At 39.0% G+C, this 15,943-nt stretch overlaps 2 protein-coding genes across 3 annotated transcripts; one reads left to right on the top strand and one right to left on the bottom strand.

Annotated features, from left to right (window-relative positions):
* Positions 1–1,733: 1,733 nt before the first annotated feature.
* Positions 1,734–12,139, bottom strand: ap4m1 (adaptor related protein complex 4 subunit mu 1). 2 transcript variants are annotated; one of them, XM_074673172.1, is made up of 16 exons: positions 11,907–12,139; positions 11,104–11,165; positions 10,815–10,900; positions 10,521–10,627; positions 10,080–10,176; positions 9,539–9,649; positions 9,356–9,433; positions 8,677–8,739; positions 8,106–8,172; positions 7,903–7,956; positions 6,823–6,929; positions 6,631–6,722; positions 5,559–5,603; positions 5,238–5,288; positions 2,999–3,116; positions 1,734–2,831 (listed from the first exon to the last, which is right to left on the bottom strand). In XM_074673172.1, exons 2-16 carry the CDS (start codon positions 11,159–11,161, stop codon positions 2,640–2,642), a joined length of 1,326 nt encoding a protein of 441 aa, XP_074529273.1. In that variant the 5' UTR covers positions 11,162–11,165; positions 11,907–12,139; the 3' UTR covers positions 1,734–2,639. The 2 variants fall into 2 exon arrangements, with proteins under 2 accessions (XP_074529273.1, XP_074529272.1); XM_074673171.1 differs by having other exon boundaries at positions 11,104–11,162.
* A 250-nt stretch (positions 12,140–12,389) lies between these two features.
* Positions 12,390–15,704, top strand: rbmx2 (RNA binding motif protein X-linked 2). Its single transcript, XM_074671845.1, has 6 exons — positions 12,390–12,493; positions 13,702–13,817; positions 13,914–13,965; positions 14,050–14,179; positions 14,339–14,525; positions 14,683–15,704. The coding sequence occupies exons 1-6, from the start codon at positions 12,489–12,491 to the stop codon at positions 15,381–15,383; spliced, it is 1,191 nt and encodes a 396-aa protein (XP_074527946.1). The 5' UTR covers positions 12,390–12,488; the 3' UTR covers positions 15,384–15,704.
* The last annotated feature ends 239 nt before the right edge of the window (positions 15,705–15,943 follow it).

Raw genomic sequence — 15,943 nt, 5'->3', positions numbered from 1 at the left:
ATTATAAGGATGCTTGGCATATTTAAGAGGTTTCATTGGTTGGTTAGTATTGGTTTTATACTACTGGTCAGTAAAATACCCCCCAAAATATATAAAATAAATAAAAAAGTTATCAGTATGTCATAATGCTAAATTTACCCAGAAGAGAGCCATGATAAGGAGACAAGGTCTTTGTCCTTTTTTAAAAGGAACAGTGAAAATGATGGATGGTCCCTACCAGTCCAAACCTCAACTGAGGCGAGTTGGAAAATAAACTGAGCAGATTTATTTCATATTCAAAGTAAAACCTTTGGCTTGCATTGAAGAAGCCATTGGGTAGCCAATGAAGTTTTTGAATCCCAGTCATGGTTTTAAACAATTGGAAAGCCTTAGCAACGTACCTCACTTGCAGCAGTGAGTTGTATATGTCAATAAATGTCATTGCCAATTGGTTTGCTGTTTTAACTAGTTGTGAATTGGGATAAACATCCCAAATGCACCTTTAATCAAAGTTTAACACTAATGTTCCTCAGGGTGCAGCTGTTTCTTATCTAGCTCAGCTCATCATTTTGATACAACCTGCTGTGTAACCTCAGATAGATCAGCTGTCACAGTGAAAAGGAAGTCAGTGTTTTCCAAAGGAGAGTTAAAGAAAGGTACAGACTGCAAGTCAAGGTGCACAAATGGGATATCCTATCTCAACAACATAGGGTTTAAGTTACTTTGTAAAGGCTGAGCTTTCTTACAGGATGTGAGATGTTAATCAGACTGTGTGAGGTGCAGTTTGTGTTTGTACAGTTTCTTTTTTCCAGGATGTTTTCTCTGCTCCAAATCCTGTCACTGCAGGTTTCAGCAGACCAGGAAGAGACTTTTTCTCACCATCCTCATCCTTCTTTTCAGCTGACTTTTGAAACACTCCCTGTGGGTGACACTTCTTTAACTGTAACATGACTTTTATCACCTTTTAAATGTCAAAGTGTGTTTCGCAAAGGCCCAAAACCACAAAAAGTTAATCACTGACCCAAAATGGAAGTCCAAAAAGGAGAAGTGAAACAGATCACTGGTAATTTAGAATGCCCTTAAATTTCTGCTTTCCACTTTCTGTTTGATAAATACTGCTGGCTGGACTAAAAAGTCTGTGTCCATGAATTTTGGAGCTGAAACTGTAAACATGCTTCCTCACTGAAAGAACAGTCCATCATGTGACGCTGACAAATGCTTCTGGAAACTTTGGCAAACTTCTCTGGAGCCAGGGGTTGCAGATGAAAAAAACTTTCAGACAAGACCTCATTTTCTGTGTGCTGCATCAAAAGAAAAGAAGTGTCTTCCCAGGTATGTAAAAAAGACAAATTGTCATATCTTGGTTCATTTGTCTGGAGAAGTGTCTGTTCATCAGTTTGTCGCAAGTCTCAGTTTTACTGTAAGTAGTAAGTTACACTGAGGTTTTTCTCAGGCTTACTTACTTCCTGTTAATAAAAACATCATGATGCAGATTAAAGTCAATAGTCCAACTTTGTCAGGTCTGTCATAAAGAGGAGAAGAAAACTACTCCTCAAACTTTTGTTTGATGAACAGAGGTGGGATCCACCATTTCTGATGGATTCCAGGAAGTTAGGAAATCTAAACACTGGCCTCCTCCCACTCTTGCTCTCCAAACAGAACTCTGAACCCTGAATGGTCAATACTATTTGGACAAAGCCGTACAACAAACAGACACCAGACACGTCTCCCAAAGTCAAGACCAAACTGATGGATTCAATATTTCACTTCACATTTATTTGCAGACAAACATTTATTTACAAACATATAAATGCCATGGTATAGATACATACATTTGTACAGCTGGCTGTTGAGTTTGGTTCTGTGAATTTTTCAACGACTTAAGAATTCCCACTATAGGTAGAAGCAAGGTTAATAACAGGTTTAATTTCCCCCTAAGTTATGTGTTTCATGTGGTAATTTTTTTTTTTTTGCAGCCAGGTAACACTCCTCTGGAAACAGACAACCTTAAGAGAACCTAAGTGACCTGTAAAGAGATGAGCAGCAGTGTGGACTGTTTCTTTCCCCCTCATTAGGTCATAGATGTGCTTTTTGAGCAAAATATAGTTAGTATGAAGTAATTTAACCTTGCCTAGAGCTGTTTTTTGATCAAATACTCCTCTTTTCAAACCCAAAGTTACCAACAGAATAGTCCATATAAATATGAAGGCTACAATAGCTGACAGGGTTGTCATATTAAATGGTTCCAGGAAGAGATACACATCTGCATAGAAACTGCCCATTGCTGAACTCAGTGGAAGTCTCCACACAGGAACACAGGTGGACCCCAAAAAGACAGCATAAGCACTCTACTGAGAGTCTTTACTGGTGAAGAGCAACCTCCTCCTCTGACTAAAAATAAAAATGTTTCAGGTACCCTGGCTCTGTCCTTCTGAATGTGATTTCTCAGAATGAAGACAGTGTGTTTTTCTGTCTTTACCAAGAATTGAATTTAAGTCCAGCTTCTCAAAAAGTAAGAATTTACAGCCAGCATGTCACTACACAAAAATCACAGCACAGATTAGACCTTCCATTTATAAAGACCACGTATAAGAGCTATTACCAGTCTATGAGACTTAATTGCTCTGCTGCTCCATCATGAAACTGATGAGATTTTAAGGTTAAACTCTGATGATGTAGGAGTCGGAGTGTGTGACGTAGCGGACCCAGCGCTGCGACGGGCCAGGCTGGACAGGTGACAGGCGGAGGAAGCGGATTTGGAGCCCTGTGACGGTGACTTTAGGCAGCTCGAAGCTCAGACCAACAGGGCCAACCTCCAGCATGGAGGCCGAGCTGAGACCAGGAACCTCCAGCTGGAGACGGGAGGAAGGAAAAAGAGACAAGTGAAGGTTTGTTCATTTCAGTCTCAAACTGCCTCATCCCCATTGAACTGATGTGATTTGTTAAGAGTTGAAATAAAACTATATATTCTCTGAGTGAGAAACTGAAGCATCATGGAGACATTTACGCATGTGGTCACCTTGAACAGTGCAGACAGTTGCGTTCCTCCGGTAAATCGAGGGATCTTCCACTCAACGGCTCGACTCTGGAGCTTCAGCTCTGCGCTCTGATCCGGACTACTGAGCTCCTGAGACAAACTGAACACACGCACACCCGCATACACACACGCACAAAGAAAAAAAATAACCTCAGCTTCTTCACACAACCTGCTGTGAAAGATTAAACTCCTGTTAGAAATTCCAGGTGGCCCCTGAAGAGGTCAAAGATCACAAGCAGATGTTTCTGCAGTGCTGCAGAGACAATGTGAGAGGCAGTGATGTAGAAAAGCCTTCATGTACATGTACACACACACACACACACACACACACACACACACACACACACACACACACACACACACACACACACACACACACACACACACACACACACACACACACACACACACACACACACACATGCACACACATGAGGTGATTTGATTGTTAATCTTTCTGAGAGCTTTCATGTGATTTAAACCTGTCAGTTTGTACATTAGCAAACAACAGAGTGGTTCTTTATGCGTCATGTTTCAGTATATGCTGCTATACCCCGGCATATAATAAAAGCAGCCGCTCTGGAAGCTTTACGTGTGATTCATGTGAGGAGAGTGGAGGGACATTTTACCCATGTTAGAGTGAGTGATCTGTTGGTGTGGCAAAGATGCATCCTCATCCTGAAAGTCACAAAGATACTCCTTGTAGATAAGATGAATTGAGTAATTGTAAATTACTGGACCAAAATTTCCATGGTGTAAGGAATTATTATTGTTCTTGGATAGTGGCCGCTCAAAATTGCCCTCAAGGACTGTGTCATATTCATAGCACCACCTATTGTAACGAGGCAGTTTTTCCTCTCATGTATGTTACAGCAGGAAACAGCAGCAAATTTATTGTTTAGGGCAAGCGGAAAAACTCATCAAAAAGCAGAAATGGATAAAGAAACAGATCATTTGAATGGAAAGTTCAGCTTCAAAAGGTTTACCTTATCAATAAACAACACCAAAGTCTATTTACTTTCAGTATGAGCTGAGTTATGTTTGATGGCTTTGAGCCTCCTCATTAACAGCCCCAGGGTGCTCACCTGGGCCTCTGAAACGTGATCTTAATATCCTCAAAACTGCTGAGTTGTACAAAATAATCACTGTCCAGTGTGTGCAGATGGAGAAATAAAAGATTCAGACTGACATCATACTTGAACCAGCCTTCAAACATTCATGTCTGCTGTAAAAATGAGCTGTTTTGAATTGGTGTGTATGGGGTCTCCAGTGCTTATAGAACCAGCCTCAGGTGGACACTTGAGGAACTGCAGTTTTGAGCACTTCTGCATCTGCTTCATCTCTCACAGCTGATTGTTGCCACTTTGTTTGAAACCACCCACAAAGCTGATTCAAAGCTCTTCTCCACCTCACTAAACGCCTTGTTGGTTGCAAACAATCCAGTGAGGTCTTTGTTTTCCCTAATGTAATGTGAGGTAAATACAGATAAACTGAGACTATTTCCTTTAGCTGTGTCTGATCCAGGAAATGATCTTGAATGATGGAAAATGTAACTTACAAATCTAATTTTACAGTTTGTGTGTTGTGAAGCACGAGGTCCTTTGTTTTATGTTGAAGGGTCGAACAAAACCCACAGCCTGATGGCCGGGGCCACTTTATTTTTAGTTTTGAAAAGCACAAAGCCAGATCCTTTATGATAATGAGTATCAATCCTTATTCTTCATTTAAGAACAGCTAAAACTGAACAAATGTGTAGAGTTGTCATTGTTTTATTCTGGATGGAGGGTTCAAGCAGAGACAGATCAGAACGCAAACCTAGCTCACATGTCAGAGCACCTAACCCTTCATGAATCATTGACTCACATTTCCCTAACTTTAAATAACAAATAAAGGAGCGCCTCATTCTAATCTATCTTTCTTTGTCAATATTTCTTTGTCTTTTAAGGACAAACACCCCCCATTATCCGCTTTTAACATTCGATTTTCTGATGGAGACACGTGACTCTCTGTCAGTGACTTTCCACCTGGACTGAAGCATTTCTGAATTTATAAAGTCAGAGACGAGACAGCTCCAGAGAGTTAAAAACGCAGAGTCATATTCAAATAAAAACCAACAGAAGAGAAGCAGAACGGCCTCAGGAGGAGATTTTGCATATGGACTCGTTTAAATAACAAACATGAGACACAGGGAGCAGCAGCTGATTTGAATGACGCGACTGACCTCACAGAGCCTTTAGGGACGGGGATAGATGCACACACGTTGATTGCAGCGCTGTCGAGAGAAAACAATGACGACATTATTTCATCATCTTGTTTTTCCACTGTAGACACATTTCAAAGGAACGTGATTAACTTTGTACAGTCCTTTACAAAGAAGTTTTACTTGAGACTGAATTAGCATTTAACAGCATCTTGTCCCCAGACTTGAGTCAGAAGTTTGGATATTTGAATACCCTTTTCTGTTTCGTGACAAACAACTTGCAAACCACTAGTATCTATTCCCAACTCTTCCATGTTTAAAGTGTTTAAAATAAAAGCTCACCTCTTTGGTGGCAGATCACAGCGCAGCTTCAGGTACATCAGCAGCCTACACAGAACAAAACAAAGCTTTGAGTTTTAACCATTTCTGACAGAGTTTTAATATTCTGATATTGGGTAATAAGCCTTTAGATTATAGTTTTACATCTGAACAATTACAATTATAACCAAATAATTCCCAGTGGGGGTGAGGAAACCAATCAATGGTTTAAAAATCTTTCTACCACATCAAAGAATGAACCCAAATTTTCATCTATTCTACTAAGAACTTCATTTTTATAGCGCAAAAGTGCTTTACACTGGCAGAAAAATAAAACTGGAGTGTCATAAAACCACACAGAGGCAAGAACAAGAAAAGATAACATACTTTGAGGAGCTTAAAATCAATTTAGAACTCTAAATAGACACTCTGGTTAAGGAATATAGACTTTTATGGCATTTTATAAACAGTTAAAGTCAAGCAAAATATACTCTCAAATAAAATTTGGAAATTCTATTTGATTAAAGACGATATTTATAGTTTGCAATGTTTAGACTATGAGCCTGGTGTTCTGTCGAATTTTGCTGCCATGTCCAAAAACGCCACCAAAATGGGAATTATTGGCAGAGGTGGTCAGTTTGTGCTCTTTATTCATGATTTTTTGTAATAACAAGCGGAGTTTAGTGCGCTGTAAGAATAGATTGAGCATGTTTTGGTAATCTATTATAAAACTGGTGTCTTAATACACCAATATTTTTGATCAAATAATGCTCCCTGTGCAAAATCACTTCATAACCCACCACTACTCTCCACATTTCATGTCTTGAAAGACTAATATCTCTATAAAATGATGTTTCCAGTAGTGATAAATGAAAGGGATTCTGAATCTATGCATGAACAGGAAGCTATAACTGGATAGAAGACGTGTGCAAACCTGGAGATGCAACATGAAAAAACATCAATTAGAGTTGAGACTCATTTGTTAATTCTGTGGTTTTGCTCGGTTACTTGTAGCAGTTACACTGACACCCCTCTGACACCATCCTCAGCCTTTTCTGCTGAACTTTAAACGCTCATGATTTCTGTGTGACTCTACCTTCCTCCGCTGTCTCTCTCAATAGTCGGGAAGAGTCTAAAAGGAGGAGCTGAGGGAAGATTGTCACTCAGCTGGTACTGCATCACCGTTTGCTGCAGAATGACAGATGATAGAGAAGAGGAAGAATAAAAAAACAGTCAGCACAGACACAACAGAACAAAACAAGATGGAATCCAGTGACTCAGAAAGCACCTCTCCCTGACTGGGACACAGTTTCAGGATCCGGTTGCTGTCAAATTCATCTAGTCGGACTGCCTGGTGGAAACTGCACTCGTCGACTCGAACAGAAGACCCGTAACCTGAGGAGGAAAAACACACAAAGTTATTAAGTGTGAGACTGACTAACACCTGAAAAAACACATAGATCAGGCAGCAGAGAAAAGGAGATATGCTAAGCTGTTAAAAGGTGTTAGCATGTGTGTGGCAGACTCTGTGTCAAACTGTTGCTCAAATTGGTCACTTTCCAGACTTTTTGATCATTCAGTTAAATAAAAAACAAACTTATAACAAAAACCAAAACAGCTCAGGATGTCAAATCTAACATCATCAGCACAAAGCTGACCTTTGTTTATAGAGCTTTATCAGCTCCGCAAAAAAAAGATTTAAAATATATCTTTAAGATAACTTCAAAAAAAGAGAAAGTATTTTCTAAGAAAATTTATTTTGATTTATCTCGAAAAATAGAAGAACTTTAAGATTTAAGAAGTCTTCTAAAAAGCTTATCATTGACAAACAGTGAAGTACAGGATAAACAGTGTGTATCTGTCAGTCAAAACTGACTCAACGTGCGTGTTTGACTGTTTGACGCTGCTGTCTGGCGCCATGAAAACACAACAGCAGGAAATTAAAGAGTGGAGGAAATTATGTTCACCTGTTCAATAAAGCTGACAGAATAAAAACATTGTGTGTGTGTGTGTGTGTGTGTGTGTGTGTGTGTGTGTGTGTGTGTGTGTGTGTGTGTGTGTGTGTGTGTGTGTGTGTGTGTGTGTGTGTGTGTGTGTGTGTGTGTTGATGTATCCAACAGAAAATGTGACCATGAAGAAGTAGTAACATGATCCAGTGTTTGCTGACTTTCTGACAGCACCTTGAGTCACATATTACATTAGATAAATCTGAACTTATAACAGGGTCCAGGGTCCTGTATCCTTTGATGGGTTTAAAAAAATATTTACTGTTTTATCATCAGATCAGCTGATCTAGAGTTCACTTCAGGTGATACAGGAAGTGTTATTAAAATCTGTGATAAGACTACTGCGTGTGTGGGAGCGTTACCTCTGAGCTCCGACTTGCCGATGCTGAACTCCTCATTCAGTCCGATCCTCATCTCTGCTCAAATCAGGACACCGTGTTAGAAAGTAGAGTTTTGACATTTATCAAGTTTAAACACACAAGAACACCAATGTTTAAAAATTCAATACTTGACTATCAAACCAGGAAAGAGAATCAGGGAACAAAATGTTGATGCAGAATCTAACCTGAGCAGCTTGGCATGTAGCACTTGACTCTGATCTCTCCCTCGACGTCGGCCTTCATCACGACTCCCTGCAGCACAAACCAACATCATCATCATCACCATCATAATGGCAGTAATCAAAATCATGATTATAAGTAATTAAAGTTTGTTTGGTGAAGCTCTTTTTATAGAGCACAGTCCCAAAGTACATCTGCTCCTCTGTTGGACGACTGTCTGGAAATATGGTCTTTAAATTCAAACTCTGTTTCACACTTGTACTCAAGTTGCCTTTCTATGTCAGAAATCATTATTTTAATGTTTAAATTTTGCTGCCTTTTTCTAAATTTTTCCTCTTTTTTTCTGTGTTTTTTCTGATTTGTTTGTGTTTGTGTTTAAAGAGGAACTGATCAGGCCATTGTTGGCATAAGTAAAAATGAAAATGAACACAGTTAATGGCCTTTAAGAAGTTTGATGACAGATTGAAGACTGGAAAAACTTAACACCTCATAATAATTTCAGGTTTTGATAAGAGGATATTTTAAAAATCATAATTCTGCTCTGACTGACGTTTGTGTCCCGTTCTTGTTACTCACATTGGAGCCGATGACGACTGACATCCTCTCAATCACGTCCACAAATATCTCGCTCTTTCCTCCCTGGAAAAAAAAACATATTCATGGAAAATATTCACTGTATTTCAGGAAGTCTGCTGTCCAGCAGGGACGTGACTATTTACTGGAACATTGACTGGTTATTTTTGAAACACTCTGAAAAACAATTGAAATCTGTTGGCGGTGACAGATTGTCATTATCCTTCAATCCACGGTCAAACTCTAGCTAAATATAGATGATACATAATCAAAACAACTCAGGCTTGAATGGATTTATAGATGAGTGGTCAGATGTTTGTTACAATTTTTGCAGAATTGAGAAGGTTTATACATCCTCAACTTTAAATGTTAGTTTGTGCACTGAAACATAGAGCAGATCAGAATGAAGTAAAGTTTAATACATTCAATTAATCATCATGCTCCTCTTTTGTTGGAATAAACTCTGAAAGGAGTCAAGAATGGTGTCATTTGCCTGTCAAGGCTTTTATTATTTTTTTAACTTACTTGACTTGGTTTAAGTCAAGCATGCACTGAACAAATTAAGACTGAATCTCAATTTTTGAGTCACACTCCTTGTTATTTATTTCTTCTGTTATAAATCTGACAGTTCCCCTTAAAACAAGGAACATTGAAAGGTTTCCTACACCAGCTGGTTGTGTACCTGTTCTCTACTGGACTGGATGGGTCTGGTGGCTGCAGAGCTTGGAGCTACTTTACTCTGCTGCGTCTCTGCTCCAAACTGAGAAAATAAAAAACAACAGAGCTCCTTTAAAAACTGCACCATTGCATTAAATTTTTAATAGAATATACTTCAAAGTCACATTAAGGTTTTAAGATGACACACCAGGCCGACATTGCTGAGGTCAAACAGGCTGAATGGTTTGGAGGAGACGGCTTCAGTCTGGATGAAGTTCTTCAGGACGTCAGAGGATGTCGTCTGGATGTAACCATAGTCCTGACAGACACAAAGAAAAAGACAAGGAGAGTTATTTTAGCCTCTTAAAGTTAGCTTATCATTCAGAGGTGCAGCTTTCTTAAACATCAAACTCAACTTCTTTAACCCCTACAGTTGGAGATGTCCATGAGACAGAAATGACATAAATTATTAAAATAGTGAGTGTAGTGTTCTGAGGCTAATGATGTGTAATCAGCTGTGGCAAAACTAAAAAAATCATCATCAGTAAAATTTAATTCAGTTTTATTTATTTATTAAAGGACCATGTACAATATTTAACATTAATGTCACCATTTGATGCAATGTACCAAAGTTAGCTTAAAGATAATTTACATTTGCAGTCCCTATAACAACTTTTCCCCCAGCATTCCTGACTGCAGCTTCAGTCCTGCTCTGAGTCAGAAGAGTGACCTGCCAAAGGGAGACTCACCACAATCTCGTCCAGCAGCTCATAGATGAGAGCAAAGTTCATCTGCACAGATTTCTCTGACAGGCTGCCACAGTAATCTTTCACCAGAGCTGTTAGCCTGAAACACAGAATCACACACAGATTATTTAATCCATTTATGAAATACTGCACCTTTTTGATCCCTGTGTTTGAAAATTTTCGGGTAGTTATTGAAATAGCAAGAACCTTCGATTCTCACAAACACTTTAAGAGAATTACCATTCATATATACTGTATTTAACAGTCCTGTAATACGTATTCCAGTTTAACTGTCTGTCTCAGTTATTTAGTATATCATTAATAAAAAAAATATTCATTTAATGTTTTATTTTGTTATGAGAAACTGATTTTTCACATTGTTCCTATACTTATTTCAATATTTGTTACATGTTTTGCTTCTTTATAAGGATTAGTGTGGTGTACCTGTTGAGGAACTCGATGACAGTAAATGGGGAGGAATCATATGATGTTGTGGCAACCCAGTACAGCCCTCCTTGTCTGACGTGGACGAAGTGCAGATCTTTGTGACTCTGTAAGAATAAAAACAGGGCTCATGGTGCGTTCAGGGTGCAGACTTCAAGATGTAAATAACGACACAAGGCCCCAGGTGAAGTTAATGTGGAAAACCCATTAAGCATTGACATTATTTATGATGCTGCAGGAAGAGGATCTCTGAAGGCCAAAAAACATCAAATACACACATTAGCATAGTTTTACCATGACAACAGGAGGCTGGTCTCCCGTCAATGCTGTGACCTTCTCGTAGAAAATATTGACAGCATCACTTCCTGCTTCTCCTCTGACTAATAGGGAAGTTAAAGAGGTTTTCAATAATAATAATAATCAACACCTTGAGTACAATTCTGTCTGCAAATGCAGGATTTAATTTATCCATTTTTTTTAAAATATTTATTCTGTAAGTCTGAAATTCTAAAGCAGGAGGCCTTGTGAAGAACCACGGCTATTAATGTGAACTAATGCATGGATTTAAAAAAATGAAGGATACAGTCTTTGTAGATGAGGTGATCCCCCTTTGAAGACAAGATGAAGACCTGAGAGATCATCCTGCTGACACAAAGAAAAGACAGAGACACAGAAACAGGCTTGCATCACTAAACACAAGCTAAAATGAGCAATGTTCATATTTTTGTTTCTTTGATACAAGCGTCTGTCGTACATTTGCTCCCTCTGTTGGCGATTGTAGGTTGCAATTGTTTATGAACCATCAATTGAGTAATTTAATCTATATAGTCACCTAAATTCACTGTGGTTGACTTAAATTATTCTTGAACAGAGAGCTGATACCAGCCAGGCTAAATGCCTTTTTCTTAACAGTGCAATAGCAATCTCCAACCAAATTCCATTTATATACAACTAATTTAGGCTCTTCCAGTTCATGAAAAGGTTCTTGCACCAACAAGCATTTAGTGGGCATGCTTATATTAAGACAAATTGGGACATTGACTGTATCATTGATCTTGTATTCAGTAATGAATACTCGTAGTTTTCGTTTAACCATGCAGTGAGTCACTGTAAAATTATCAGTTAGAGGGGTAGCAAAAGAACAAATCAAACCAAAACTACAACATATGGTGCATGTAGTCAACTTTGTCAATGGTCGAATTCAAAAACTAGTTAAAAAGGTGTCATTTATGCATAAAAACAAATTTAAAACATGCAAAATAAGTTTAATGACGTGAAAAGGATCTCAATAAAATGAAATTGCAAGAAAATTTACCCCGTTTTTAAAATTTAAACTACCTTACGTTGTTTTCCAGCTGAAGAAATGGAGAGAAAATGCTTACTTACTTTGACAGTAGATTATATATCCATGGACGGTAGTGTTAATATCTAAAACAAAACTGTACAACAGTGGTGGAAGCCCGAAAGCGAGCATAAAAGCACATCAGAGCTATTTACAAGATTAAAGACGTTATCAAATCATTAGGTGTACATATTACTTCACTAAAACATAAAACAATCAACCGAAATATACTTCAATATGTGACTTGCTATCTTTCTGTCAGTGAAAGATGTTTAGAATCCGGGTCAGCAGATTATGGAAAAGGCCTACAGCGCCACCTGTTGAACGGGCGGACTGCCCAACAAAACTGAACGTTTTTTTCTTGGGATACTTAACTCGAACACGTTCACAAACAGATTCTTGCATAATCTAGTATCACTTGGTATTATTGTGCTGGTTCCCCACAAAAACATTTTTCACCTCCTGATCAATAACTTTATTTGGAAAGTTAGATGACCGTAACTTGTCATCCAAACAGAGGGTGGCAGCAGAGGGGATATACCACATGGAAGTAGTTCATATCGTCAAGCACGACATTTCCTCTATAACATTGTTGTATCTGATCTGCTCATACAATCTACCTCACCATGAAGTAAGTACGAGTTCTGATTTAAAAATATATGACGTAAACGCATTTAAGTATATCTGTGAGTTAGCTTCAATTCATACCACTATGGTAGTGCTATTCTTTACGATGCTAACATGCTAAACGGCTCCAACGGCTGTCTGGCGCGCGTTATCCGAACCTTGTATATGAATGCTACAAGTAAAAGTTTCTACTGAAGTAACGGGAAAACAATCGTCATAAGGCTTACATTTAGCTTTATTCTAAACATTTAGGTATAGGCCAAAAATTCGGCACTGTTTGTTTTGTTAATTTGAAAAGGGGGAAATTTGTATTGCTGTCTTTCCTTGTGACTACTTCTCTTCTTATCCTCAAAATTCAATAAGCTTCGCGTGATGTCTTCCGTTATTATCCTCCATACATGCTGGATTTATGACGATTTGTAGGTTAGAGCCTAAAAGTGACATCTAATTGTACGAAGTCTAATGTAAAGTTTGAATATACAATGTAATATTATAACCACTCCTTAGTTAATACTTTTTGTTGTCAATGAAGTTTGTGCATGCAAGGAAACACTCTGAGAGTTTTATAGAAATCAAAACAATAGTGTTGCATATCAAATAAACATTGCCTAAAACTTGAACGAAATAATTTAGATATTGAAAATTCATCGTGGTGCTCTTTTAGAAACTAAAACGGGAAGCACTTTACCCATATACATATAGTATGAAATTCATGTATTGTAACCCAGCTCTTGAATTTGGGGCTTCACAAAAGATCATACCAAATTATAAAAATTACTGATAAAAAAATGAGAACTAACACTTTTATGTACAATTTTACGACATTATCACTGCGCTTTATCCTCTAAGAGTCAGATTAATGATAAATGTTGAGTGTAGCCTGCTCAGACAGGCCATAAAGACAAGTTTTACTGCCACCCACCTCCATCAAAGCCTCTACTTTTAGGCTGCATCTGATTTTACAAATGTCACATATATGTGTGTTACTTATGCTCGCTCAGTTCTGTAACTCAGGGTCTTTGCTGCTGCTCTCCCTGCTTTGTGAATACACAAAGAGAGTGATGGCGTGGTTTCCCCCAAACATATTTTGGCATTCCAAGTAGAAGGGGCAGAGAACTCCTAGAACAGAGCCAACTTCAAGCGAGAGTATTTCTGATCAAATTAGTTTTATAACACGAGAAAACAACCTTTTCCCCTCCTCTCTGTTTTCAGTCCACTGACAAAGGTGAAGTTGATAAATGAGCTGAACGAGCGGGAGGCCAACCTCGGTGTGAATGAGTCTGTGTCTTGGCACACTGAGTACAAAGACAGCGCCTGGATTTTTATTGGTAAAGTGACACTATCCTGCCTTGATGAGTATTTCCTCTTTGTTTACTTCCTCTGAGAGCTGACAAATACTTACACATGGTGTTTTGTTCCTACAGGAGGATTCCCTTATGAGCTGACTGAAGGCGACATTATCTGTGTTTTCTCTCAGTAAGTTCCTTCATCCTGACACTGCTTCACACTGAATCGCCTGTAGATTATACCATCAGACTGACTTTCCTTTCCTCACTGCAGGTACGGAGAAGTCGTTAACATCAACTTAGTTCGAGACAAGAAGACGGGGAAGTCCAAAGGTTTCTGCTTCCTTTGCTACGAGGACCAGCGAAGCACCATCCTTGCTGTGGACAACTTCAACGGCATCAAGGTGATACATCTAAAAACATCTTACAGGCACTGTTTAATTCCTTGAGTTCATACACCAAACATCAACCAAATAATTTTGTCTGTGTGAGAAACATTAAAGTGTCTTTGTTTTCCTCTCATTTTTCAGTCCAAGCTCACTCTGTTGTGTGTTTGTTGTCAGATTAAAGGTAGGACCATCCGTGTGGACCATGTCAAAGACTACCGCCCTCCCAAAGACTCAGAGGACATTGATGACATCACCAAACAGCTGAGAGAGCAGGGCTGTGCCCCCAAAGTCCCCCCACCACCCTCCTCCTCTTCAGAAGAGGAAGAGCAGTACGCCATCCCTGTGAAGAAAGCAAAGAAAGGTGAAATGGCCTCAAGTGGCATTTTTAGGATTTTTTTTTTGTGTGGTAGTAATTATGCATGTAATTACTGTGTTTTTCCACTGTGAGGCAGTGTAGCTCAGTTAATCTCCAACTACATGAATCAATTTGTGATACATGTTTGCTTTTTCTTTTGCAGACAAGAAAGAGAAGAAGAAAAAGAAGAAAGAAAAGAAAGAGAAGAAGAAGGCAGAAAAAGAGAAGGAGAAAGAGAGGGGGAGCAGAGTACGACACTCCTCTTCTTCCTCTTCCCCTCCTTCTCCTCCTCCTGTAGTCAGAGTCAAGGAGGAGAAGCAGGACGCTGCCTACGATAAGTACAACCAGAGGGGAGCACCACCAGGAGGACAACAGAACGGACAGAGAGTGGCAAGGGAGAATGAAAGACCGAGGGGAGAGGAGGAGAGGAGGAGAGAGATGGATTTGCAGAGAGAGGAGGAGCGGAGGAGGAATAGAGACAGGAGTAGAGAGAGAGAAGGAGACAGGAGGAGAGAGATGGAGAGAGAGTATGAGAGGAAAAGAGAGCCAGACAGAGAAAGAAGAAGAGAGACGGATTGGGAGAGAGACGGTGAACAGAGGAAAGAGTCGGATCGGGACGATGACAGGAAGAGAGAGATGGACAGAAGAAGAGAAGCAGACAGGGACAGAGACGGAGATAGAAGAAGAGAAGCAGACAGGGACAGAGACGGAGATAGAAGAAGAGAAGCAGACAGGGACAGAGACGGAGATAGAAGAAGAGAAGCAGACAGGGACAGAGATGGAGATAGAAGAAGAGAGACTGACAGAGACAACGACAGAAGGCGAGAGATGGACAGAGACAGAGATCGTTCCCATAGACACTGAGATTTCCTGCTGTACACTTACAATGTGACTGTGTGTTTTATTGTGTAGAAATATGTAAATATAAAGTCAGCATTGCATTATTTTCAGAATTGTATGAGTGAGTTACACAGAACATGTAGTTCTAAGTCCTGCTGGAACCAAAAGGAGGCTGCAGCGCTCGTTACATGATCTGAAGATTTTGTCTTAAAAGCTTTTTGGGTTGAAACATCACAACAGATTTACAATCCTTACATCTCTCACTTCAAAAGTTGTTTTTTGTTGTAAATGAGTTTTTCTTTGCTTCAGTGCTCCATATTTTGTGAACTTTTGTACATATCTCTGAATATGTTTTGTAATAAAACAAAGAAATCTATTAGTATCTTTTTACAGGTTGTAGAGAGTCAGCCCGTAATTTTAACAAGTTGTACAGGAAACTCTTGAATATAAATATGAATTGTACTGTAATAACAAAAGTAAAGAGGAGATTTAAGTCATAAATTCTGACTTTTACGTTGGCAGATGAGACTAATTTAAAACTACTTTACCCATGAGGCTTAGCTGTCTTTGCTTTGGAGAAATTA

Source organism: Halichoeres trimaculatus, unplaced genomic scaffold (assembly GCF_033239565.1).
Source record: "Halichoeres trimaculatus isolate MK-OKI-2021-1 unplaced genomic scaffold, fHalTri1.1 fHalTri1_scaffold_6, whole genome shotgun sequence".
NCBI classification, from domain to species: domain Eukaryota; kingdom Metazoa; phylum Chordata; class Actinopteri; order Labriformes; family Labridae; genus Halichoeres; species Halichoeres trimaculatus.
This window is presented reverse-complemented; position numbering and strand designations above follow the sequence as displayed.

Bases quoted from the DNA above. Each gene is read 5' to 3' on its own strand.
- ap4m1 (XM_074673172.1), bottom strand. From the start codon at position 11,161: ATGATCTCTCAGGTCTTCATCTTGTCTTCAAAGGGGGATCACCTCATC. The intron at 7,957-8,105 runs GTTAGATTCTGC...TGATTTGAGCAG, and splicing joins CTACATGCCAAGCTGCTCAG to AGATGAGGATCGGACTGAAT. The intron at 2,832-2,998 runs GTGACCACATGC...TCCCGTCTCCAG, and splicing joins AACTGTCTGCACTGTTCAAG to CTGGAGGTTCCTGGTCTCAG.
- rbmx2 (XM_074671845.1), top strand. The intron at 13,818-13,913 runs GTAAAGTGACAC...TTGTTCCTACAG, and splicing joins CAGCGCCTGGATTTTTATTG to GAGGATTCCCTTATGAGCTG. The intron at 13,966-14,049 runs GTAAGTTCCTTC...TCCTCACTGCAG, and splicing joins ATTATCTGTGTTTTCTCTCA to GTACGGAGAAGTCGTTAACA.